Source organism: Salvelinus alpinus, chromosome 29 (genome assembly GCF_045679555.1).
Source record: "Salvelinus alpinus chromosome 29, SLU_Salpinus.1, whole genome shotgun sequence".
NCBI lineage: Eukaryota > Metazoa > Chordata > Actinopteri > Salmoniformes > Salmonidae > Salvelinus > Salvelinus alpinus.
The window spans coordinates 39,513,408-39,541,308 of record NC_092114.1 but is presented as its reverse complement, the minus strand read 5'-3'; the positions used below and the strand labels follow the sequence as shown (position 1 = coordinate 39,541,308).

At 45.7% G+C, this 27,901-nt stretch overlaps 1 protein-coding gene across 2 annotated transcripts in view; it reads right to left on the bottom strand.

Annotated features, from left to right (window-relative positions):
• The window catches only part of LOC139558699 (POU domain, class 2, transcription factor 2-like), a 51,960-nt gene that overhangs the window by 14,362 nt on the left and 9,697 nt on the right, over nucleotides 1-27,901 (bottom strand). For both annotated transcript variants that reach the window (XM_071374025.1, XM_071374026.1), the window contains exons 2-4: nucleotides 2,238-2,303; nucleotides 1,481-1,515; nucleotides 824-880 (exon numbers count right to left, since the gene is read on the bottom strand). In XM_071374025.1, the coding sequence (XP_071230126.1) occupies nucleotides 824-880; nucleotides 1,481-1,515; nucleotides 2,238-2,303 (158 nt within the window). The remainder of the gene's footprint in view (nucleotides 1-823; nucleotides 881-1,480; nucleotides 1,516-2,237; nucleotides 2,304-27,901) is intronic.

The window sequence follows — 27,901 nt, the reverse complement described above, 5'->3', positions numbered from 1 at the left end:
ACTATTATTCTGACATTTCACATTCTTAAAATAAAGTGGTGATCCTAACTGACCTAAGACAAGGGAATCTTTACTAGGATTAAATGTCAGGAATTGTGAAAAACTGAGTTTAAATGTATTTGGCTGAGGTGTATGTAAACTTCCGACTTCAACTGTACATAACTGATTTTCTATGCATACTGTGTCACCAGTCACACAATACTATACAACTGAATCAAGAGTACTTTTGAATGAAGAAGTTAAAGTAAAAAATGTAATCTGCAATAAATAAAATATGTCAACAGATTTTTTTCAAGTCTCCTGCTCTTGTCAGTAAACGAGTCTTAACCTGTTTAACTGTAGATAAATGAATGTGATCTCCATTTTAGGCCCTAATGGGGCCCCACAACATATAGTAAGAAATATATTACCATGCATAACATGTTGAGCTCTGTTGTGTAAATAATTTCAGAATATTCCAAGTTGGCTGATGATTACTGACCTGAGGAAGCTCCTATCCATCCATCCATCTACCCATAACTCTCTTTTTTCTCCATCTCCCTTCATTTCGATATATTAATGTCTACAGTCTCTCTTCTGCAGCATGTCTTTATAAAGTGAGTTGTGCTCGTTCTTACGCTCTAGTTCTCAGGAGTTGATGGGCATGTCAGCATTCGTAATGGCCCAAACGTCCTCATTTGCATATTGGCCTATGTCTATGCGGCACCTGAGGTATGTCTGTGGGGTCTAAATAGATAAGCCACTCACACACACAAGCACACACACTGTCTCTCGCTCTCTCTCGCTCTCTCTCTCTCGCATGTGAGTGCACTAATTCCCTCACCTTGGTGTTGCTCAAGGAAGGAGAAAGACTGAAGGGACTCGTTTTCATTGGCTGAACCTGCGAGGAGACGAACGGCAACAAAATCTTTAAACTGACACAGATCTTTAAATCTACTCATGTGCAAAGCCATTAACACAGTTGCCATTCCAGGTTGATAGAACTCATCAATTTAATCCACGTGTCTCCTAATAATTTTCATTTTTTAAAACCTATCCAAAACAAGTACCATGGTAGGACCTTAGAGATAGGACAACTTGGGGAATTGAGGTGGTCCTGAACACTGAAATATCTGTAACACTTCCAAATTCACTTAAAAACAGCATCAAACCTTTTATAGAAAATCATTTTGCCAGATACTGTAAATATCGGATATGTTTTTAGCCAATCTAAGCAGCACTTATGTTTCTCTGTAGGCTACAGAGTTTTTTTTTGCATTCAATAGGCCTACATGTCCCGGATTTAATATTGCCCTTTCGATTTCTGGTTGGTGCCGAACTCTGACCTTTGTATCTTTTAGGTTCTACTGTATACACTTATTCAAATAATGGTATTACAACCTGAGAGCAAACAACAAGAATACATCAAAAACAAATAACAGTAAATAAACAACAGCAAACATCCTTTTACGTTCAATGGAATTAAATTGAGATGACAAACCTGATCATTTGCATCGGGACTGTTCCTCTCGGAGTCTGGTAAGATAAAAAGAGAGACAGAGAGACAGGGGTGAGAAAAGAGAGAGAGAGAGACAGGGGTGAGAAAAGAGAGAGACAGAGAGACAGGTGTGAGAAAAGAGAGAGAAGAGAGACAGGGGTGAGAAAAGAGAGAGACAGAGAGACAGGGGTGAGAAAAGAGAGAGACAGAGAGACAGGGGTGAGAAAAGAGAGAGAAGAGAAAATGAAAAGTGCAAGATTGAATTCTAATAACCCCGTAATGATCTACTGCAAATGCCTCAGGCTGTAGTTTGAAATAGGTTACTTCAAATGTCAATTACTAGCATTCCGCATCCTAGCTGTCAGCTAAATCTACTTAGAGACATAGGTGTGCCACGATATGACTCTGAGCAGTGACCTATATGGAGGTATAGTGTCACGTGCATAAGTCATACAAACAGGCTGACTAAAACATTCTCGTTTTCTGTTCGGAAAATGTGAGAAACGTGATCAAAGTAGAAGATTTGCGGTCTGTTATTGTGGGTGTTTTCTGTCATAGGGCGGCAGGTACCCTATAGCGGTTAAGAGCATTAGGCCAGTAACCGAAAGGTCGCTGGTTCAAATCCCCGAGCTGACTAGGTGAAAAATCTGTTGATGTGCCGTTGAGCAAGGTACAAACAACATACCTTGATTCAAACATTCATATAAAATGTTGATAAATGATATCAAAGCAAAACATAATGCAGTCTCAAAATGGTTACCTGTGCTCTCCTCTGGAAAGTCTGCCCCAGGCTTCTCATCCTCTGCTGGTTTTGACATCCTTATATCTGCAGGGGAGAGAGGGAGGCAGGTTAAATATAACATGTTTCCAACTGACAAACATCCCCAGCCCAGCGTATATGGAGGGATGAAGATGAGAGATTCACTGGGAGAAAGTCTCCCTCACCCTTTTTCCCCCCTTTCCCCCCTCCATCCATCTCCTCTTCTCCTTGGCTCACACAGTGGCTTCTCGACTCATGAGTGTCACAGGGCCATGTTCAGTCTTACGCGGTAACATGCTATGCACCCAAGACTCGAGAGCGAGAGGCCAAAAACAACATTTCCATCCGACTGGATTAATGAACACAAATGAAATGGTTAGGAGACCTGGCACGAGGCTAGGTGGCACAGACAAATCTATTCAAATCTCCCCACCATAAATCCAACTAATCTGTTTGTAATAAAATCCGCGTTGGTAACGGAATGTGATTTTCTGGAAGGTAAATTGCAGCATGAATAACAGTCATATGTTTTTACAGAACCGGACAAACAAACGATTTCATGTCAAACATAAATGTGAAAGTGGTATTCAAGATTTCCAAATACATTACACATAATAAATGCACAATACAAATGATAATAATACTTGTTTCACATAATTGGAGATAGGAAAACATGAACTAATTTCATACAGAATAGGTCTACATATGTGGGAATGTCTGTCAAAAAACTCGATCATTTAAGTGTATGTCTAGGCAAATGATTACAACAGGTCATTTTTGTAGAACAGATAAGATGCTCAAATTGAAGTTAATTTATTTCGACATACACGCTTTTAACAGAAATGTAGTATGCTCCAAAATTAGCCTTATACCTTTAAATTGATTTTAATTTGTTTTAATCAAAACTATTCTTCAAAATTTGTCTTGAATAGATGAAAAAACAAAGGTTAAGTTTGACCTACAATCAATGACACAACACGTTTTCATGAATATTTGAATAATTATTTATGATGGAACGCATGCAATTTAACAAGCTAATAGGCTATGCTTTTTGCATGCATGTCTTTTAAGATTTAGTAATAGTCTATCTACACTTGTTTTAATTGCAGAATAGGCCTACCTATGTTATAACAGCTGCAGTAATTATGTTTCAAATAATCATTTATTTTAGGCCTATTGAACCTGAAATGAACCTAGGTAGTGTCACGGAAAACAACTCCGACATTTTCCACTCGATGTTTTTACCTCTAATCTAAATATCTACATTTGAATAGACAAACGTTTAGCCTAGCTGTTACGAAAGCATAAAAACGTTAACAACAATGATACAATTGAAGAGTTAACTGGGTTATCGACATTCATGAGAAAATCAAAGTATTTATCGGAAGCTTTGGTATGGTAATGTCCTTCCTAACATGTATATTTGCGCGGCTTATTTTGCATACCTGCAGATGTCCTCAAGCCCGTTGATTAATTTCTTGCCATTTATTGGGCCAAACAAGGAGCCTAAATAGTTTTCACAAGACTAAAGTGAACGCACTGTTTCATTACATTTTCGGGACCAAAAAAAGCCTACTTAAAGAGGAGGTCAAATAGATTGTCTACAGTATTAAGCTTCTATGCATATAAGCGAAACTTTGAGTATCATCCACCCACCCGTTCATTCTCTGTAGGCCTACCATTTCTAGGATCTTTTTTTGGATGCCTACATTCTTCCACTCTCAACACTAACACCATGGTGAGTCACAGGTTTAGCATTGTTATAATTCCAATGGCTCTAATTACAATTATAATATACCTATAATTATATGAAGCAAAAGTTGAGTGCGCTGCTCTGAGTAAAACCAATCAAACTGCAAAAGAATTCCAGTAGCCTAGTCTGAAATTGATCTCTCTGATTCCTCCCCATGTTTAAGTGGAAACAATTTATGGCAATTATGGCAGGTAGTGTTGGGCAAATTGAGCCTATTCTGAGATGTTTTTTACTGATAACAACCAAAATAAAATATAAATCAGTAGACCTACTTATCTTTCTGATTCCTCCCCTATCTGTAGGTGAAAGGCAGACAATAGGCATACTACTGTATATGGCTGCGTGTTAATAGCTCATTTACATTTTCGAGAATGTGACCAAAGCATAGTCCTGATTTCTGCTTTTATGACCATAATGTCAAGCCCTGCCTCTGACCTGCTGTGATTCATTGTTATGACATATCCTACAACTTGACACACTTGCCTTTCCATCACTAGTCTTCATATTGTATTGCCTCCATCCCCAGAAAGAGAGGGGGTGTTACAGAATATCAAAAAGACATGCAAATACACACTGCCAAATACACAACGCCTAACAATGGTTATACACATCTAGAAGTAGCTGTGAAATGTTACCCTGGTAGCCTGTACATACATGAGTCTATGCTTTACGTGCGCACACACACACACACACACACACACACACACTTCGGTCTTCCTCAGGAGAGACGAACTGACATTTCACTGGAACTATGAACGGCAGAGCTCGTTGTGATGTTCACTAATTAGCTGTGCTTGTTACTGACGGCAACGCTAATTAACTCCCAAAGCCTCCACCCCAGGAGAGACCATTAACCAGTAATTGGTACAAGACGAAGAGCATAGTACTTACCTGGGAATCAGACATTATTGTTCACCATAGCCACCATCTTACAGCACGAAAAGGATTCTTCTGTGCTGACCTCCCTGCTTTTTTGTCTTTTTTCCACATTCACTCTTTCACGCTAAGATGTAGCTACACAAATCATGCAAATTGAGCATTTCAATCTATAGCTGAGCCTGAATAGTCAAATGAGAAAACAAATAAATCCTACATGTGAATATTAGGTCTCTTGGGAGTCAGGTTTGAGCTCTATTCTACATGCTAATGTGTGAGTTTAAAAAGATGGTGATGATGAGCAGTACCTTATCACTCTTAATCCTCCCTCCTCCCACTAGGACTGCCTCCACCCTTTCACCATCCCCCTCTTACACCACCTTCCTCCTCCCCCCACATCCTTTAACATATGTAGTGCATGAGCGAAGGAAAGAACACTAGAAAGAGGGGGATATTGGAACAAATATGACAATGCAGGTTGTGTTTTGAGGGGGGAGCGGAAGGGGAGGAGGAGGGCACATTTTTCAGATGTAAGTGGTATATTGCCAGAACTCTAATGACAAAACTCTAGACTGATAACACTTGTAATGCCCCCTATCTTATGTCCAGAACCTTTGATTGTGCATTCACTGAGGTTTTACACATCTTTCACCCTTGAGTCATTCATGCAAAATCTGTTTTCTGTGAATTAGCATGAGCACACAGGCTCACCATTTAGTCATTTTAACTACCATTTAATGAGAAGAAACCCGCACACCGTTCTTGCTAGTATCTCTGCTCTTTATTAAGCTCTGACGAAGGCCTTGAGGCCGATACGTAAAGCTTATTAAAGAGCAGTGGTACTATCAAGAGCAGTGTGCGGGTTTCTTATTTTTTCTCATCTTATTCAACTGTTACCATGCGCCTGCAACAAAGATAGCTCAGATGTGCGAGTGCCTTTTGAATTGACCATTTAATCCAAGAGCAAAAAACACAAGATACACACTTCAAAATTGTTATTTTTGAAGTTGTAAAGGCAGTCATTGTTGTTCTCCCCCTTAGACGAGGAGGAGCATGGATAGGACCAAGATGCGGATTGAGGGAAATAAGCCATCTTTTAATGAAAACAGCAAACAAGACACTACAAAACTACAAAACAACAAAACAACAAACGTGACTAACCTTCAACCGTCCATGTGTGGACACAGGAACAAACACCCACAAAACCCCAGTGAAACCCTGGCTGCCTTAGTATGACTCTCAATTAGAGACAAACGATACACACCTGTCTCTAATTGAGAATCATACCAGGCCGAACACAAAAACCAACCTAGAAATACAAAACATAGACTGCCCACCCAAAACACACGCCCTGACCATAAACACATACAAAAACAACATAAAACACGTCAGGACCGTTACAGAACCCCCCCCTCAAGGTGCGAACGCCGGGCGCACCAGCACAAAGTCCAGGGGAGGGTCTGGGTGGGCAGTTGACCACGGTGGTGGCTCAGGCTCTGGACGCTGTCCCCACACCACCATAGTCACTCCCCGCTTCTGTCTTCCCCTCCCAATGACCACCCTAAAACTAACATCCCCTAAATGAACGGGCAGCACCGGGACAAGGGGCAGCACCGGGACAAGGGGCAGCACCGGGACAAGGGGCAGCACCGGGACAAGGGGCAGCACCGGGATAAGGACCAGCACCGGGACAAGGACCAGCACCGGGACAAGGACCAGCACCGGGATAAGGGGCGGCAGGTCCTGGCTGAGGGACTCCGGCAGGTCCTGGCTGAGGGACTCCGGCAGGTCCTGGCTGAGGGACTCCGGCAGGTCCTGGCTGAGGGACTCCGGCAGGTCCTGGCTGAGGGACTCCGGCAGGTCCTGGCTGAGGGACTCCGGCAGGTCCTGGCTGAGGGACTCCGGCAGGTCCTGGCTGAGGGACTCCGGCAGGTCCGGGCGTAGGGACTCCGGCAGGTCCGGGCGTAGGGACTCCGGCAGGTCCGGGCGTAGGGACTCCGGCAGGTCCGGGCGTAGGGACTCCGGCAGGTCCGGGCTGAGGGACTCCGGCAGGTCCGGGCTGAGGGACTCCGGCAGGTCCGGGCTGAGGGACTCCGGCAGGTCCGGGGACTCCGGCAGGTCCGGGCTGAGGGACTCCGGCAGGTCCGGGCTGAGGGACTCCGGCAGGTCCGGGCTGAGGGACTCCGGCAGGTCCGGGCTGAGGGACTCCGGCAGGTCCGGGCTGGACGGCTCAGGCAGGTCCTGGCTGGACGGCTCTGGCAGGTCCTGGCTGGACGGCTCTGGCAGGTCCTGGCTGGTCATGGCAGGACGGCTCTGGCTGGTCATGGCAGGACGGCTCTGGCTGGTCATGGCAGGACGGCTCTGGCTGGTCATGGCAGGACGGCTCTGGCTGGTCATGGCAGGACGGCTCTGGCTGGTCATGGCAGGACGGCTCTGGCTGGTCATGGCAGGACGGCTCTGGCTGGTCATGGCAGGACGGCTCTGGCTGGTCATGGCAGGACGGCTCTGGCTGGTCATGGCAGGACGGCTCTGGCTGGTCATGGCAGGACGGCTCTGGCTGGTCATGGCAGGACGGCTCTGGCTGGTCATGGCAGGACGGCTCTGGCTGGTCATGGCAGGACGGCTCTGGCTGGTCATGGCAGGACGGCTCTGGCGCTAGGCAGACGGCAGACTCTGGCCGGCTGAGACGCACTATAGGCCTGGTGCGTGGTACCGGAACTGGAGGTACCGGGCTGAGGGCACGCACCTCAGGGCGAGTGCGGGGAACAGGAACTGGGCACACTGGACTCTCGTGGCGCACTCTAGGCCTGGTGCGTGGTACCGGAACTGGAGGTACCGGGCTGGAGACACGCACCATAGGGAGAGTGCGTGGAAGAGGAACAGGGCTCTGGAGATGCACTGGAAGCCTGGTGCGTGGTGTAGGCACTGGTGGTACTGAGTTGGGGTGGGAAGGTGGCGCCGGATATACCGGACCGTGAAGGAGGACACGTGCTCTTGAGCACCGAGCCTCCCCAACCCTACCAGGTTGAATGGTCCCCGTAGCCCTGCCAGTGCGGCGAGGTGGAATAGCCCGCACTGGGCTATGCAGGCGAACCGGGGACACCACCTGTAAGGCTGGTGCCATGTACGCCGGCCCGAGGAGACGTACTGGAGACCAGATACGTTGGGCCGGCTTCATGGCACTCGGCTCGATGCCCAACCTAGCCCTCCCAGTGCGGCAAGGTGGAATAGCCCGCACTGGGCTAAGCACGCGTACTGGGGACACCGTGCGCTTTACCGCATAACACGGTGTCTGACCAGTACGACGCCCTCTTACTCCACGGCAAGCCCGGGGAGTTGGCTCAGGTATCCAACCCGGCTTCGCCACACTCCCCTTTAGCCCCCCCCCCAAGAAATTTTTGGGTGAGCCTCTCGGGCTTCCGGCCTCTCCTATGTGCTGCCTCCTCATACCAGCGCTCCTGGGCTGTGGCTGCCTTCCTCTCCTCCCGAGAGCGGCGATTCTCTCCAACCCTTCCCCAGGGTCCCTTTCCGTCCATGATCTCCCAAGACCATTCCTCCTGTGTCCAGTGCTTTAGTTCCTTTTCTCTCTCCTCAATCCGCTTGGTCCTGTTGTGGTGGGTGTTTCTGTAAAGGCAGTCATTGTTGTTCTCCCCCTTAGACGAGGAGGAGCATGGATAGGACCAAGATGCGGATTGAGGGAAATAAGCCATCTTTTAATGAAAACAGCAAACAAGACACTACAAAACTACAAAACAACAAACGTGACTAACCTTCAACCGTCCATGTGTGGACACAGGAACAAACACCCACAAAACCCCAGTGAAACCCTGGCTGCCTTAGTATGACTCTCAATTAGAGACAAACGATACACACCTGTCTCTAATTGAGAATCATACCAGGCCGAACACAAAAACCAACCTAGAAATACAAAACATAGACTGCCCACCCAAAACACACGCCCTGACCATAAACACATACAAAAACAACATAAAACAGGTCAGGACCGTTACAGAAGTACAATAGAAAGAGTATTAGATGGTGAATATAACTTTCCATACAGTTCTTGACTATAACTTGACATTTTTTAAATCCTTTCTGTCCAAGGGCAGGTTGTAAGCATGTTGACAAATCTGTCAGTCTAGTAGTTTCATTATCCTTATACGGTACATACGTCGGGCAAATCATCAGAAATAGTGGTATTGTAAAAGCTACTGTAAAAACGTATCACGGCGTTGTATGCCATTTCTGCCCCATGCAACATTTTACAAGATCATCTTTTCTATGTGATTTGTGATACAGTATCGCCTGTCTCTCTGCTTGAAATTCATCAGCTTACAGTGTATCAATGACATTCAGATAATGAGCGGAAAATATTGTTATACACAACCCAGGTATTTCTGCAGTGCATTTTACACTACACTATAATTCCAAATGGTAGCACATAGAGTGTGACTCTTTCCACTCTGTACTATTGAAGCACACTGGCTGATGGATAATGAGGATGTAGTATTTACAGCCACATCCATATATGATTTGGTTTTACCTTCCAACATCAATTGATGTCATATCGATAGTTATCAAACTACACACGTTAACGAGGCACTACATCATTTCTATTCAGTAGTTATCCTTTTTGAGCAGTTTGATTAAGTGATAGTTCATTCTATTGTAAAGAAATGTCAAGAAAATCCTATAACAAATTTAAAGCAGAAACTGTAACTGTGGTATCGACTGTGGTATTTTCGACGCAGTGATTGCAGAATAACTGCAGTGTACAGAATAACTGCACTTTAACTGCAATTATACTGCAATATTACTGCAGGGGGATTTTTTTCAATTTTGGACGCAGTATTTGCAGCATATTGCAGTTCTACTGTATTGTAACTACAGTTAGACTATAGTGTACTGCAGTTAAACTGAACTCTGACTGCAATCTTTTTTCGTATGAGGTCACTTCATCCAGAAAGTATACAGACCCCTTCCCCTTTTCCACATTTTGTTTGTTTGGATCTGGGACGATTCCGGCTGAGAGTCAGACTCGGCCGACATCATGTGACCCAAATCTGGGCTGCCTTCGGCAGTATTACTTATGGCTAGGATGCGGGGATTGAGCTCGGGCCGATTCCGGTGTGAGTTATCTGGCCCAAATGTATTACTTGGGGCTCGGGCCGATTCCGGTGTTAGTTATCTGGCCCAAATGTATTACTTGGGGCTCGGGCCGATTCCGGTGTGAGTTATCTGGCCCAAATGTATTACTTGGGGCTCGGGCCGTTTCCGGTGTGAGTTATCTGGCCCAAATGTATTACTTGGGGCTCGGGCCGATTCCGGTGTGAGTTATCTGGCCCAAATGTATTACTTGGGGCTCGGGCCGATTGGGGCTACTCTCTGGCAGATGATTACATGAGCTGCTTTATATAAGTAACATTTCATAATTTTTTCCTCCAGATTTTCTCATTGTTTCTGTGATTAAAAAAATGCAATTGACATTTAAATGAAATTCTTTAAGAGTCCTGTGTAGTATTTTAGTATGTTGATACTTTGTGGAAGGCAATTGATAAGCATTAAAAACTTTGTGGATGGAGCCTCCCGAGTGGCGCAGCGGTCTAAGATATTCCATCGCAGTGCAAACTGTGTTGCTACAGATGCTGGTTCGAGACACGTGCCGGCCGCGACCGGGAGACCCATGAGGTGACGCACAATTGGCCCAGCGTCGTCCGAATTAGGGGAGGGTTTGGCCGGGCCGGGATGTCCTTGTCCCATCGCGCTGTAGCGACTCCTGTGGCGGGCCAGGCACATACACGGTGTTTCCTCCGACACAAAAGTTTTTTTTGTGAATGGGTATAATTTGTATGTATAAAATGTATAATAGTAATATTTAAAATTACTAAATCGGGTAATTTTGTATACATTTACTTAAATTTGCATCGGGCCGCTTCTGGGGGATTCTGGTAAGATGCTGGCAAAGTCGGCTGAATTCCGGTAGACGATTCAATCAGTTCCGCCCCCCCTGGAAAAGGGCCGCTTCTGCGCCAAATCCTCATTGCTAGCTGGGACAGATCTGGGGAAGGATACAAAAAAACTCTGCAGCATTGAAGGTCCCCAAGAACACAGTGGCCTCCATCATTCTTAAATGGTGCAGCACTCCACCAATCAGGCCTTTATGGTAGAGTGGCCAGACGGAAGACACTCCTCAGTAAAAGGCACATCACAGCCCTTTGGAGTTTGCCAAACGGCACCTAAAGGACTCTCAGACCATGAGAAACAAGATTCTCTGGTCTGATGAAACCAAGATTGAACTCTTTGGCCTGAATGCCAAGCATCACGTCTGTAGGAAACCTCGCACCATCCCTACGATGAAGCATGGTGGGGGCATCATCATGCTGTGGGGATGTATTTCAGTGGCAGGGACTGGGAGACTAGTCAGGATCGAGGGAAAGATGAACGAACGGCGCAAAGTACAGAGAGATCCTTGATGAAAACCTGCTCCAGAGCGCTCAGGACCTCAGACTGGGGACGAAGGTTCACCTTCCAACATGACAACGATCCTAAGCACACAGCCAAGACAATGCAGGAGTGGCTTCGGGACAAGTCTCTGAATGTCCTTGAGTGACCCAGCCAGAGCCCGGACTTGATCCTGATCGAAGATCTCTTGAGAGACCTGAAAATAGCGACGCTCTCCATCCAACCTGACAGAGCTTGAGAGGATCTGCAGTCATACCCAAGAAGACTCAAGGCTGTAATCGCTGCCAAAGGTGCTTCAACAAAGTACTAAGTAAAGGGTCTGAATACTTATGTATTCAGTTGTTTTATAATTTGTTATTGTTTTTTATTGAACCTTTATTTAACTAGGCAAGTCTATGTTTATTTTTAATACATTTGCAAAAAAAAATCTTAAAACCTGTTTTTGCTTTGTCACTATGGGGTATTGTGTGTAGATTGATGAGGGAAAAAACAATTGAATCCATTTTAGAATAAGGCTGTAGAGTAACAAAATGTGGAAAAAGTAAACAGGTCTGAATACTTTACGCAGGCACTGTTGATTGAATATGTATACAAATTAAAAGAGTGATTTGGTGCAGTGAGCAGTTGCCTTTGTGAATGAGTTTGTTGTACTCAGTCAATTGAAACTGCTTAGTTTTGAAACATGAGCCATTTTGATGATCTGTGTAGATTTTTGTGCTTAGAGTTGTGAAAATGTACCACAAACTGTATTAGGGTCAGTATCAAGTTCAAGGTCTCCGAAGGAGGAAGGAGAGAGAGGTGGTTTCAGAACGTACAGAGTGGGAGAAAGAAATTGAGAAGCTGGGCAGAAGAAGAGAGAACCACAAGCCGAAAGAGGAAAAGGAAAGAACGGGTGAAAGTGTCGCAGTTGGAAAGTGCTTGGGTGGCTGCTGGAAACTACTAGTCATACAATGAGAAATAGCCTGCCGCCCGCCTTCACTCACCATGCGCTCTTTCTCTCTAATTTTCCAATTTCTTACTCTCACCTCTTCACAGTCGCCTATGTAGGCAGATATGTTCTTATCATTACATACTGTGTGTGATTGAAATTTGGACCAGAAATTCAGTTTCGTTTGAGAATCGGTTGGATAAGATTAACAGGGCTTGGGGAAATTGCAGTAGCTAAAGACCGCCACATGGTGGCAGCACTAACCTGCTGATTCTGAGGAGGGGCTGAGTGACTGCTGTAGGACAACCAGCAGGATGAGACCTGCTGTGGTGCTTCACTCATCAACGTCACACTATATTTTCTCATAACAGCAGCGCATAAGCTCTCACATTTCAACTACCTTAGATTAAGTTTTACTACATATACTCAATATTGCCTGCTTCTAGCATGGTAAGAGCCCGGACAGTCTGTAACTCTGAATCTCTCAAACACAGCAAAACACTGCTCACTGTTCAAAGTCTATGATGCCAAGCATATGGTTCAAGTTCATTGCATCTCCACAAGATTTATATAAAAAGAGGAGATGGAAATACTGGAAGATGACAGATATAAAACTGCTTTCATGCACACTCACCATCCGCATTCACACCTCATCCACATAATACATGAAAAGAGTCCACGTAAACAGTGTTTTTAACAGTCATACCCCATCATCACTCCTCTTGCCAGGGGTACTAGTCCCCCCCCCCCCCCCAGCCCATCTCTATATACCTCGGCCAGCAGGCTGTGAGGGTCCCCAGTCTATCAGTGCTAATGGGAGTGGGGGGCCTCTCGGCAGATGATGTATCTGTCTTTGGGCAGCGTGGGGCTCTGACAGGGGCCGAGGCAGGGGAGGAGAGGGATGCTCAGGGTCACTGTCAGGGAATTAGGAGGAGAGGGGGAGGGGATAGGAGGGAGGGTGGCTGCAGGGGGTCTTGCTCCATCTCGCTCACGCCTGTCAGGGGACGGGGACAGACGGCGCGTGGGTTGTGTGTTTGGGGGTGGAGGGGGCCAGTGTGAGGAGGTTCAGGGGCAACAGGGGGGCCTTTTTGGGGAGAGGAGGAGCCAGGCAGGCGTGTGGATGTCAAGAGGTCAGCCACATGGCCCCGACCAACAGCAAACACCCTATACCACCCGCGCCTCCTGCCTCGCTCGGCCCCGGCCCCAACCCCCCACCTCTCTCTCTCTCTCTCTCTCTCTCTCTCTCTCTCTCTCTCTCTCTCTCTCTCTCTCTCTCTCTCTCTCTCTCTCTCTCTCTCTCTCTCTCTCTCTCTCTCTCTCTCTCGCTCACACACACACACACACACACACACACACACACACACACACACACACACACACACACACACACACACACACACACACACACACACACACACACACACACACACACACACACACACACACACACACACACACACACACACACACACACACACACACACACACACACAGGACTCATCTGGGGACCCTCTGGGGGGCCCTGTGGTCTATGGGGCTCTAGAGACCACGCTCACTTGTGCCCTTCCCCCACAGGACCAAATGTTACTGCTAACTGCTATTCCCCATGTATGCACTATCACTGTCCTGGGGACGTTTAGAAAACTACAGGACCTGTGTGTTCTAAGAATTTCAACAGTCAGAGAGATCGGTAAATCAGTGTAGAGGCTTACTGAGTTGTATCTGAGCCCAATGAGGAGATGGAGAAAAAGACGTGACCGTTGCATTATCCACTGACAAGAAACTATACCGCTACTGCTGTACTGCCAAGCTGCCTCACACCGACACACAAATGGCCAATGTAACTCAGTACATGCTTTTCTTTTCAAAGTCCCTCAAGGAGTCGGACCACTACCTGGTTATATGTTGACCTGGTTTACAGACAATGGAATGGAACAATGGCTGGTTTTACAATGGGGCGCTAAAGGTTTAAAATGAGACCGTAGTCTCTTCTCAAGACATACGGTCAACCACACGGACATGAAGGGGGGAGTTGATCGTAAGCGATCGGGTTTGTGAAGAGGTGTTGTTGGTAGTTGATGACCACACACGCACACATTCAACAATTTCTACTACTGCTTTTCACATCTTCAGCTGTAAGCAATTGCGGATGTTTTATATTCATTTCTGTACACATGACGAATTCTGTAAATAGATGAATCTCTGGAAAAAATATATGCTTTTCTGAGGATATACTACTGGACAAAGATTGATGCTGCATTAAGGCCACTTTGTTGCAGACTTGATAAGGTTAATCCAATCAGCTTGGATTGTAAAGCAACATTGACAGCTGCTCATCTTTCACTTTCTCCCCTCTCAATCTGCACCTATCACTGCTCTCCTCTGCTACGTTCTCTCTTTTAATATCTCTCTATCCCTCTATCTCTCCCCATACCTCTTTCCTTCTCTCCTATTCATCCCCGGTACACAGAACTAGAGGGTGCAGCATCACTGGTCAGCAGCGGCGGTCATGACATCACTGGTCAGCAGCGGCGGTCATGACATCACTGGTCAGCAGCGGCGGTCATGGCATCACTGGTCAGCAGCGGCGGTCATGACATCACTGGTCAGCAGCGGCGGTCATGGCATCACTGGTCAGCAGCGGCGGTCATGGCATCACTGGTCAGCAGCAGCGGTCATGACATCACTGGTCAGCAGCGGCGGTCATGACATCACTGGTCAGCAGCGGCGGTCCAATAGGACACATGGGCCCGTTGCCAGGCAACAGCAGTGAAAGATCACTGTGTATGCGCCTGTGTGTGTGTGTGTGTGTGTGTGTGTGTGTGTGTGTGTGTGTGTGTGTGTGTGTGTGTGTGTGTGTGTGTGTGTGTGTGTGTGTGTGTGTGTGTGTGTGTGTGTGTGTGTGTGTGTATGTGTGCGTGTGTTAATCATTAAGTACAAGTATGTTTTTCCACCCTGTAGCCCAACTCATTGAAAGGCTTGAATAGGAAGAGAACACAGTGCTGAAAGGCGTAAATGTTGTTTAGACTTTCTGAAACCTTTGTAAGGTGTCTGCACATACTTGAATGGCATTGAACACGTCCTTAAGGACCAATACAGTTTTATCTACAGTTAAATAACTGCGCCCTTCTTTTGTTTGTCTCTCACAGCAAAGTTGAATGTCTTTCAGAGTTTTTCAGTGGCCCTCCAGATTGAGTGTGTGCAGATAGGCAATTATTTGTGCAGATGTATGTCTGTACGTGTGTCTAAGTGTGTGTGTGTGTGTGTGTGTGTGTGTGTGTGTGTGTGTGTGTGTGTGTGTGTGTGTGTGTGTGTGTGTGTGTGTGTGTGTGTGTGTGTGTGTGTGTGTGTGTGTGTGTGTGTGTGTGTGTGTGTGTGTGTGTGTGTGCGTGCGTGCGTATACAAGTGTGTGTGTGCGAATGCTTCTCCGGAGTGTTTATTATATCCGATACAGTACCTCTTTCTCGCACCACATATGTCTGGGCCGATCGATCCCTCTGACTCCCGACAAGACAATAATCGCAGCTCCCTCCCTCACTCTGTCTCCACCGTTATTACTGATCTCCCCAGGGAGTGAGATGGAGGGATGCAGATAAACAAAGAAATGGAGGGAGAGGAGAAGGGGAAATAGCCACTGCGTGTTACTTTCCTCTCTTTATCCCTTCCTCCGTTGGGGTGGACGACTGGACGCAAAAAAAAGATTGAGGAAGAGGAAGATAGAGCGAGGAAGGAAGGCTGGTGTTGGGGCAGTGGCGGGGACAGAATGGAATGAGGGATGACCAGATTATTAGAGAAAGAGAGAGAGAGAGAAAAAGAGAAAGAGAGAGAGAGACAAAGAGAGAGCGAGAGAGAAAGAGAGAGACAAATAAAGAGAAAGAGAGAGAGTGCAGGGGACTTGGGATAAAGGGACAAATTCACAAGGATGGAGGGGTCTATGGAAAACGGAGGAGAGGAAGAGATGGAAAGGACAGTAGTGGAAGTAGTGCATTGGGCTTTTCCAATAAAAGGTGGAATGACAAAAGGAAGAGGGAGTGACAATGAGAGTAACAAAGACACAGTGCCTCTTCCGAATAGAGAGGGAACAGATAGGACTCAAGAGAATAAAATGACAAGACAGACAAACCGACGGACATACAGTCCAGAGAGAGAGAGAGAGGGAGAAAAAGAGATCTGGATGTGGCCAAAACGAAAGCCTAAAGCCTTTAGGTACAAGAATGTCGAGTGAACTTGAACAACACGGAACATAAACTTAGACATAGAAGGACCAGAATTAATAGAATAGATTCCATTTCTATGGACATAAACTGGGCTAAACTGCTGTGAATATCCATCTGAATGAAAAGTGTGAATGAAAGCGCGGACAGAGAGACAGTCATTCGACATGACAGCGCCTCCTCACTAACCAAACAGTGTGATCTACAGTATGCGTTATGGCCGGCGTGAGATTGCTCGGTTTACAGGTCTATCGATTAGCCTAGACTTAAAATGGCTCTCAATTAAAGATAACGGTTATTTGACCTCTTTATCCCACCTGTCTTCCTCTCTTCCTGTCCTGTTAAATATTCCCCCTTTCCGCCCTCCTTCCTCCCTCCATCCATCGGCACATCCATCTCTATCAGTGTAATACCAATTTCCTCCCTTCCCCCTTCCTCTACGACCATCACTCTATCCCCATCTCTTCTTTCTTCATACACCCCCCTTTAAACCTCTCATCTCTCTTCGCTCTCTCTCTCCTTCCCTCCGTCCTATTTTCTCTCTGCGTTTCACCTTTCCTTTGGGCACACACTTTCTCAGTTCCTCTCCTTCTTCCGCTTGATCAATCTCTTTAAAATAACAATGATGAGTTTCTGAGTCTATTTATTCAAACACCATTAATTATATAATACGGGATGTAGGTGCACGTGAAGAGCCGTGGAAAAAAACGGAGGGGAAAAGAAGGGTCTGAAAGAAAAAGAGAGAGAGTGAGAGAGAAGAAGGTGGTGGTTTGTGGTTGGGGTTGAAGGGGAGGGATGGGGGGGTTAGGAAATTGGTCTGGCTAGCGGAACAGCTTTTCACCCCTCTCCCCCCCCCCCTCTCCCTCCCTTCCTTCCCCATTCTGCTTTGTATTCTGTGGAGATGACAGGGAGAAAGCTTTATTGCTCTGAGTTTGTATCGATCGGGGCCCCTCACAGGGGTTGCACCGACCCACACGCTCCAGAGGCACTTTCGCAATGGCCGATGCCTCCGCTCTGCACTCCCCTCCTCTTCCCCCCTCCCCCCTTTCTTCCCCTCACCCCTCTCTCCTCTCCTCTCTCTCTGGCTCGGCTCGCTGGGGGATTCAAATTCGCGTCTCCCTATTTTCAGAGGTTAAGAGGCAGGGCGCCCAGCTTTTTATTTACCTAACCGCACTCCAAACACTACGCCCGAGTCACACACATGAACCTCAGAGGCCAGAGAATATAAATGTGAATGAAAACACGAGTATAAGTCTCCAGATATTCCCCCCACTGGTCTCCCATATTCTCTCTGTTCCGTTCCTCCTTTGTCATTCCCTCCAGTCAGATTTTTGATAGTCTACCAAGTGCCAGTAAAAAAGACCCAGCAAAAGCACCAAAAATATATAGAAATTAGAAAAGTCAGTTCTAACACTAAATATATCCCCCAAATTTTTTTTTACACGTGTGTAAACAGATACATATATTTCTGATGAAAGATGCTAGATTCGACCAGTCGCAACAACACAACACACAACTGGCATCCTGACTAGAAATTCAGCAGAAATCCCTGAGCTTGAAGCGTGACCGCTCACGGTTGGACAAGGGATAAGAGGAGCAGATTCTGAATTTGGGGATAAGAGGGGATTCAATCGGCGGTCCAACAAATTCCCCGGGGAGTGCGTTTGGACGATTGGGCCTCTTGCGATGTCGCCGTGTGCCCTTGGGCCTGGGATTTGGACCCACAGTTCCCTGAGGCAGACTCTAGCCCGAGTTACGCAGACTACACTGTCTCGTCGTTCAGTTAACAAACTCCATTTTGTGGAAGGCGAGGGTGGGGGTTGGCGGGTTGGCTGATTCCGAGGGCCATACTTCCATTTGTGGCTGTGACAGTTGCTGGCCACAGCCCCCCCCCAGTCAAATATGGCTCTTATCTCTCTATTTTTACCTTGCCTCCATCAGCGGACCCTCTGACCGTCTCGTTGCCACTTATGTTCACTCACCAAATGACACACGCAAAAAGACCCTTCTCCCCTCAGATGGTGAATGTCGTGTTGCCATGTCGGCGCTGTATGGTCGTCAAGCACGGCAATTTTAGCCAAGGACAAAAAACAATGCGTCTGAGTGTGCGTGAGTGTGTGTCGGCTCGGATTCGAGATCCTATGGAAAATACACTGCTTTGTTCCATTTGGTAAAATCCTCAGACTGGCAAATTGTTTAGAGAGCAGGCTTGTGTACTTCTTAAGTTTTTACCATATTAATACTTACGAGGTCAAATGCAAATGTATCAGACAACAAAAAAATCTGTTTGAATTATCAAACATAATTGATTAAATTATTTCTGTAGATTCAGGCTCTTAGATTCAGGCACCTAATAAGCATGATTATATAGTTACAGATGTAGGATCTTAGTTGGATCACTCTGTGGCAGGAGAACCTTCCTGCAATTCAGGAAATGTTAAACTTGCAGTGTATTTGAGGTTTAAAAAGGCTTCTGAAGTTTGTAATTTCCACTTAGAAATTTCAGAGTTGATTTTCCATTTCAAAAAGTGTATCAACTCCTACAAAAATGCCCATTGACTACAATCCACATAATAATTCCCATTTCCTGTTGCTGCAGGATTATTTGTCTGCTGTAGCAAACTGGCTCAAATTAACATCCTACATCTGTAATGACCAATGCAATAGGAGAGGACGTAGGAATAATCTAGCTAAATTCTCAGATGATTACTAGTTATAGCTTGAAACAACAACACAAATATTTCTGAAGCATTATTATAAAGGCTTCAACACTTACGAGATATAAACGTTATACCTGCAGGCTAAGTAAGGTAAGTAAAGTGTTACCATGGTTTTTTCCAACATATCGATGCATGTATTTTCATCTCTTCAATTCACATCCCTGGAAATCCATTTTGTCAGGAAGAGAAACTGTCAAAGTGGAACATAATTGTGGAAGAATGCAGCAACTGCCCATTTGAGCAATCATACAATCGTACAATTACCGATTGTCCTGCTCAAAAAAGGTTTCCTTATATACCGGTAGTCTGTGTAATGCTGCAGCAATTGTGTGTGTGTGTTTGTTCGTCTTTTGTACTAGTTGAAACCGCAGGGGAGACTATAACAGTGATAACGTTATAAAAAATTAAAAAAACGACTTCATATATAAGACAGAGGTTTGCACTTTTTATAAAACAACAGGGAAAGGGGGAACCATATACAATACAGGAGTATAGAGGGTTGAAAGATCTGTGTGTGTTTTGTGTGTGTGTCCTGCCCATGTGCCGCGGTTCTAGGCATGCAGGACCAGCACAGTGTCATGTTCATCTAGGACCATTTAAACACAGCTGCAATGAGGCCCGAGTGGCTGGAGAGCCCTTCGCGTCCCCTCCTGACCGCCATTTCACACCACTGACCAGTATAAATTGGATCAGGGTTCGTTCACATCGCAGGCGGCAAAACAAGAGAAACAAAATGGCCGCAATGGCTCTCCATCGGGTCTCTCGGTTTCTCTGTCGCACTCAAGTTGTTGAACGGAGTGAGAAGAAGCACAGATCATAACAGCTGGGGGAGAGAGAACAGGATAAGCTTTAGATTTGAAATTGTGTACAGGAAGTACAACGTGTACAAATGCATGTACAGACATATCTACAGTACGTAAATAGATTCCACTCTATAATGTTCTCTGCGGTAGTTCTTTTCCATTCATGCATTTGTGGATATAGTTGCTTAGTTATAGTTCCATATGACATTTCTATAGGCCTATTCAAACTAAATATGCTAATAGGTCGGCACGTACATTTGTAACATTTTCCACTTTGTGTGTTCATATGTGCTCTCGCTCTGTATATTTTGGCCTTGCCTGCCATACCTAATGTCTGTTTAGAATATCCATAGCCTTTCACCTTCTGTACATACGCCCGTTGCATGCTATTGGTTTCAGGGTTTTGTACGTGGTGTGCTGGATCACATCACTGCCCAGTGTGGAGTCTAGCTCTTTTGACATGATTTGAGGCGTTTTGTGTATAAACCATGAAATTACAGTGTGGCCTTGCCCCTACTGTATAAAGCCAGCTAGGTAATCCTTCTAGTGCATGATTGGGCCCACGCTAGTCGATGTATTATGCGCATTTAGTTGGACTTACGACACAACACGTGTTTTGCGTTTGTCAATGTGAGCAAAGAGTACATCAATTCGATCATTTTTTTTAGGACTTAAAAAAATGAGATATTATTGAATTGTAATACAGCTTGTTCAGTGAATATGTGTGTGACTGACAGGGAAATGGGTGCAGAGTAACGGGGCCGTGTCATGAGTGCGTGTGTATCCACGTGTGTGTTTGTACTCACAAACGCCACGTGTTCGTTGTGTTTACATTCGTAGAAGGGGCACACGGGGCAATATCTCACGCCGATCAATGAACGAGGGAGCCGGGGGGGGGGAGAAAATCGGTAAGGAAAGCAGGTTATCTCCTGTCATTAATGGAGGGATTCCCGGGCGAAGGGAGGGGGAGGGAGGGGTGCGGAGGGGAAAGACCTGGATTCATTGAGAAAAAACACAGACTGTTTGGCATCGGGAGAAAGCAGACAATTATCTGTATTGATTAAAGCCAGCCAGCCAGCACAGTGAAGACGGAAAACTCTGACTGGATCAATAGAGAGAGGTGGGGAGGGAGAGAGGAGAGAGAGAGAGGGGGAGGGAGGGAGAGAGGAGATAGAGAGGGGGGGAGGGAGGGAGGGAGGGAGAGAGGAGAGAGAGAGGTGGGGAGGGAGAGAGGAGAGAGAGAGGGGGGGAGGGAGGGAGGGAGAGAGGAGAGAGAGAGAGAGAGGAGGGAGGGAGGGAGGGAGAGAGAGAGAGGGGGAGGGAGGGAGAGAGAGAGGAGAGAGAGAGGGTGGGGAGGGAGAGAGGAGAGAGAGAGGTGGGGAGGGAGAGAGGAGAGAGAGAGAGGGGGAGGGAGGGAGGGAGAGAGGAGAGAGAGAGAGGGGGAGGGAGGGAGGGAGGGAGGGAGGGAGGGAGGGAGGGAGGGAGGGAGAGAGGGGGAGGGAGGGAGAGAGAGAGGAGAGAGAGAGGGGGAGGGAGGGAGAGAGGAGAGAGAGAGACAGGGCAGGGGAGTCGGAAACAGGGAAGGTGAGGCGCAACAGTTGCGGCGGCAGAGGGAGAAAAAGTTGAAATGGGAGCAAAAGAGGGGAGGGCACGGGGGAAACAAATTGTCAGAGTTTGTAAAAACTGATCCAACACGGATAATGTTGTCCTATTTCCACCCCTCGACTCCACCCCTGTTGATGGTAAATATCTCAGACTACAAGACCCATCCCAACACAGCGAATCAGAAAGCAGTGAACTTAACACATTGCGGTCTTTTTTCGGGTAGTAAGAGAGTAAGAGAAAAAGAACATGGCAACGGCCCATGGTGAGGGGTCAAGCTGATGTACTACAGTACCCATAATGCTCTGACAACATATCCGGTGTTATCGTAGTAAAGATGAAGCTAACATAATGGAGTCCTGTCTGCTCAGAAGTGGGATCTTTCTACCAATATGCAGTCAATGCCTACTGAGGACCCTGGAAATGAAGTGCAAAACACAAGTCTCCACTATCGTAGTAAAACAAATAGGAATAAACACATTGATAATGGAGTACATGACCGAAATGAATCCTCTTTACACCTACAAATATTTAGCACTCAGAAAATATTTATTTTGAGCTGAGTTGATGTTCGGTGGTTATGTGGTTATGAGACGGACTGCTGTAAGCCGGAAAGGAGGCTGAGCACCGAAGCAGAGGGATACAGCCTGGGAGGGATGAAGTGGTAGTAACTACAGGTGTATAGTGGTAGTAACTACAGGTGTATAGTGGTAGTAACTACAGGTGTATAGTGGTAGTAACTACAGGTGTATAGTGGTAGTAACTACAGGTGTATAGTGGTAGTAACTACAGGTGTATAGTGGTAGTAACTACAGGTGTATAGTGGTAGTAACTACAGGTGTATAGTGGTAGTAACTACAGGTGTATAGTGGTAGTAACTACAGGTGTATAGTGGTAGTAACTACAGGTGTATAGTGGTAGTAACTACAGGTGTATAGTGGTAGTAACTACAGGTGTATAGTGGTAGTAACTACAGGTGTATAGTGGTAGTAACTACAGGTGTATAGTTATGCATGCCTGAAATCACAAGCCCCCTCCTCTGGCAGTCACTAAGGGAACAGTGTGTGTGTGCGAGAGAGAGAGTGGGGGGGGCTTGTGGGGGTGTTATCGAGGATGAAATGAAAAGACACATAGAAACCTCATGAGTGTGTGATGTGTGTGTGTGTGTGTGTGTGTGTGTGTGTGTGATGTGCTTGTGTGTACCCGGAAACTACAGATTAACACACAGTACGTATATATTATTTTGCATAACGAGACAGTTCTATCCATGCAATTCATGACTTGCATTCACACCCACACACACACAGACACAGAGAACCATCCCCTGCAGTATAGTGTTAAGACAGGCCGTGCTGTACCACCTCCATGGTTCTAATTGGGCGGTGTGTCACAGCGGGTCCAGGGAAGTGCTGTAGGGCCTGAGAGAAATGGACCTTAAATGGCTCTCACTAGCTCTCAAACTTCAGTTGGCTTTACTGATGCCTTGGCCCGCTGCCAACCAGACACATTTCCACTTCAAATGGTTCCCCCCATTCACCGACATGCATCCTGCACCTGCGTGGACTGGACGTCTACTTACTGGCTCAGTGCACTCTGCATTCTCAGCGACGTAAGTGGACAATACTCTGTTACACAGAGTATTAGCCACTGCTATTGACATTATCTAGCTGTGGATACCGTCCTCCCAATGTGGTGAACACACAGCTGCGCACCACATGCACACTTGCAGTCACACCACATACATACTATATGACATTACACTCGCTCCAACTCCCAAGAGCCCTAGAAATTCATACGTCCAACCTTCACTCAAATACTCCTATCTTACGATGTTCAAAAAGTGTACGCACAACAACTCTCTCTCTCTCTCACACACACACACACACACACACACACACACACACACACACACACACACACACACACACACACACACACACACACACACACACACACACACACACACACACACACACACACACACACACACACACACACAACACACACGGTCATATTGAGTTAGCTGGCTCATCCATATTCTGACTGAATATCCGGTTCATTTCTTCAGTTGATGTTGGCACCTGAGTGTGAAGAGAGAGAGGCTATACATGAACCCAACCCAGAACACACCACCACATGGGAAAAAAGATGTAAATAACGATCAATTATTGATTCAAAATGTATAAATAATGTTACTGTAAGTTAATCATTAAAGAAAAAAAGAAAGATATCAAAAATATATATATTTTCCAGCTTTTGTATGAAATGTTCTAACTGCGGGCAAATATTTAACATTTTCAAAATATTATGCATATGCCCTTTCAGTTACTAGTCACTTTGAAATTGCTTTGGGACCCAATTCATGAGTGACTGAACGTAATAAACCCTTATCTACTCTAGTTGACTTGTTGAGGAAATTTCGAATGCAAACGTATGTAAATGCAAAACACACGTGTGTGTGCAGAGATGATCCTTATGAAAAATACATTTTCAAAAAAGCCAATATTACCCAACATGCCAGAGGTGCACCCGTTGCATTTCAATGTGGATCGGCTCCCTCCATTATTTATGACGGTTTACGCCTCAAAACCACCGGCCCTAGCTCACACCTATCGCCATAGTAACCACCGGTCCTCATCCTATATATATATATATATATATATATATACGGAGCGGAGATCTTCCCTCTAGCTCACCACTACCACCACTACAGTACAGCAAGGAATGTTGTTTCAAAGCCCACCTGACTTAGATGCATATATACGCACCTCTGTCAGGGTTGGGGTTCCAATGGAGAGTTGCTGGATTTTTTTCCAGTGTGTGTGGGTGCTGTTTTGGTGTGTGTGTGGGTCCCCTGATGCTCGGACAATAGGGCCCGCTGTGCATCCAACACTGTTGGTCAGACTTAATGAACCCTTAGTCTCCCTCCCCCACCATTGTCCAGCCCTATTTTTACCTTGGCCTGCAGTGGCTGTGTCACTGGTAATATTGATGACCCCCCCCCCTCTCCTCTCCTCCACTCCTCTCTCCCTCCCTCCCTGGCCCGCAACCACTGTTGTCCACTGTTCACCTCATCCATAGTAGACAGTATTGATTTTCAGCACAGAAAATAAAAAAGGCTATGAATTTTAATGCCTTCTGTCTGCCCCCCCTCATCCGACCCATCCCTCCACCTCTTTCTTCTCTCCCCTCTCTTTCTCTCTTTCTTTCCTGGGGGAAGGATAAAGGAGAGGAGTGTTGGAGAGGGGGGTGTTGGGTGGGGGGGTGGGGGGGGGTGTTAGGGGTATGAGGTTGGGTCATTTCTCATTTCCTAGCCTGGTCTCCTACCTACACCCCCTGTTAACTACAGTGTGTGCAAGAGAAATGAGAGACAGGAAGTGTCAAATAAAAAAGCTCTCGTTTGATTGAGTTTATTGGATGCTGAACCAAAATTCGATTAAATAAATCTACTTTAAAAAATTGCGTTCATTAGTAATTTTTCTTGTAAGGAGCGAAGTGGTGTATCCAAATATAAACATATCATACAACACTTTATGAATGTATTACTCCCTTCCACATTTGATGCCACAGTCATTATTTGACCAATCATTTGTTGACTTACAGTAGAAATCAATTAAAACATACAGTATGTACAATTTGTCTAGAGAAAATGTATGATAATAATTATGTACATGCATGTGAAAAACCTAATTATAAAAATAAAAAACTATCTAGTCATTTCAGCACCCTGTCTATCTAGTCATTTCAGCACCGTGTCTCTCTAGTCATTTCAGAAACATGTCTATCTAGTCATTTCAGCACCCTGTCTATCTAGTCATTTCAGCACCCTGTCTCTCTAGTCAGGTCAGCACCCTGTCTCTCTAGTAATTTCAGAAACATGTCTATCTAGTCATTTCAGCACCCTGTCTATCTAGTCATTTCAGCACCCTGTCTCTCTAGTCATTTCAGCACCCTGTCTATCTAGTCATTTCAGCACTGTGTCTCTCTAGTCATTTCAGCACCCTGTCTATCTAGTAATTTCAGCACCCTGTCTATCTAGTTATTTCAGCACCCTGTCTCTCTAGTCAGTTCAGCACCCTGTCTATCTAGTCATTTCAGCACCCTGTCTATCTAGTAATTTCAGCACCCTGTCTATCTAGTTATTTCAGCACCCTGTCTCTCTAGTCAGTTCAGCACCCTGTCTATCTAGTCATTTCAGCACCCTGTCTATCTAGTCATTTCAGCACCCTGTCTCTCTAGTCAGTTCAGCACCCTGTCTCTCTAGTCATTTCAGCACCCTGTCTATCTAGTCATTTCAGCACCCTGTCTATCTAGTCATTTCAGCACCCTGTCTCTCTAGTCAGTTCAGCACCCTGTCTCTCTAGTTATTTCAGCACCCTGTCTCTCTAGTCAGTTCAGCACCCTGTCTATCTAGTCATTTCAGCACCCTGTCTATCTAGTCATTTCAGCACCCTGTCTCTCTAGTCAGTTCAGCACCCTGTCTATCTAGTCATTTCAGCACCCTGTCTATCTAGTCATTTCAGCACCCTGTCTCTCTAGTCAGTTCAGCACCCTGTCTATCTAGTCATTTCAGCACCCTGTCTATCTAGTCATTTCAGCACCCTGTCTCTCTAGTCAGTTCAGCACCGTGTCTCTCTGGTAATTTCAGCACCCTGTCTATCTAGTCATTTCAGCACCCTGTCTCTCTAGTCAGTTCAGCACCGTGTCTCTCTGGTCATTTCAGCACCCTGTCTCTCTAGTCAGTTCAGCACTCTGTCTCTCTAGTAATTTCAGCACCCTGTCTATCTAGTCATTTCAGAAACATGTCTATCTAGTAATTTCAGCACCGTGTCTCTCTAGTCATTTCAGCATCCTGTCTCTCTAGTCAGTTCAGCACCCTGTCTCTCTAGTAATTTCAGAAACATGTCTATCTAGTAATTTCAGCACCCTGTCTCTCTAGTCATTTCAGCACCCTGTCTCTCTAGTCATTTCAGCACCCTGTCTCTCTAGTCAGTTCAGCACCCTGTCTATCTAGTCATTTCAGCACCCTGTCTCTCTAGTCATTTCAGCACCCTGTCTCTCTAGTCAGTTCAGCACCCTGTCTATCTAGTCATTTCAGCACCCTGTCTCTCTAGTCATTTCAGCACCCTGTCTCTCTAGTAATTTCAGCACCCTGTCTATCTAGTCAGTTCAGCACCCTGTCTATCTAGTCATTTCAGCACCCTGTACAGCACTTTGATATATCAGCTGATGTAAGAAGGGCTAGATGAATAAATGTGATTTGATTTGATTTGATTCGGTACCCTGTCACTAGTCATTTCAGCACACAGTCTTTCTAGTCATTTCATTCAACCCAGTGGTGTGAGTTTGATCCTCGCTTACACCTTCTCTCTCTACTGTAGTCTATCACCCCCTTTTAGTAATTCACAATAAAGCATCTAAAAGATGTGTAAAAAAATATATATATATAAAATACAGTCGTACTGTCGGCCCGAGACGTTGCGGACACCAGGCTTTGTGGGATTTGTAGGATACGGTGCAATACTTCCACCACGAATGGAAGCTCTTGAACACGGACCGACTACAGTCATACAGCAGGAGCACAACCTCGAGGTTACCTTAATAATCATTCAATTATGTCGCTTCTAAAAGAAAATGGCGCTCGGCGCTCCATTATGACCAGGAATGCCATGGACACAGTCATTTGCTAACGCTCGGAGGGGCCACAAATTGCTTCCCGCAATGCATTCAGAGGGGCATCCTTGGGAGTTGTGCAGCTGCAATTTCTGCAAAGAATGCACAATGTGGTTTTACACAATGTAAAGCTTTTAACCAATGGCCATTTTCTTGGACTTATTCTACCTGTGTGGGTATAACGGTATGGTTCCACAATAGAGGCGTTTCCTCAGATTGGTTTTATGTTTGGGCCTTACGTTATGTTCAATGACAATGAGAGCTACCTTTCATAGAAGCACTTGCGTTGGCAATGGAGTGGGTGTGATGCGTGTGTGTGTGTGTGTTTGTGTGTGTGCGAGTGTGCGTGCACAAGCGCTTGTATGAGTTTGTATGAGCTTGTATGAGTTTGTATGAGCTTGTATGAGTTTGTATGAGCTTTTATGAGTTTGTATGAGTTTGTATGAGCTTGTATGAGCTTGTATGAGCTTGCATGTAAAACATTGTCAAATCTAATAAAGAAATGACCAAACTAACTATTTGACTGAGAATTGTATCCCAAGACAGACAAAATACCCTGAGTGGGTATCCAACCAATCTGGATCATATCTGTTGCATCTGTTCAGAAAGCATTTTCAACATCTAGTACATTTT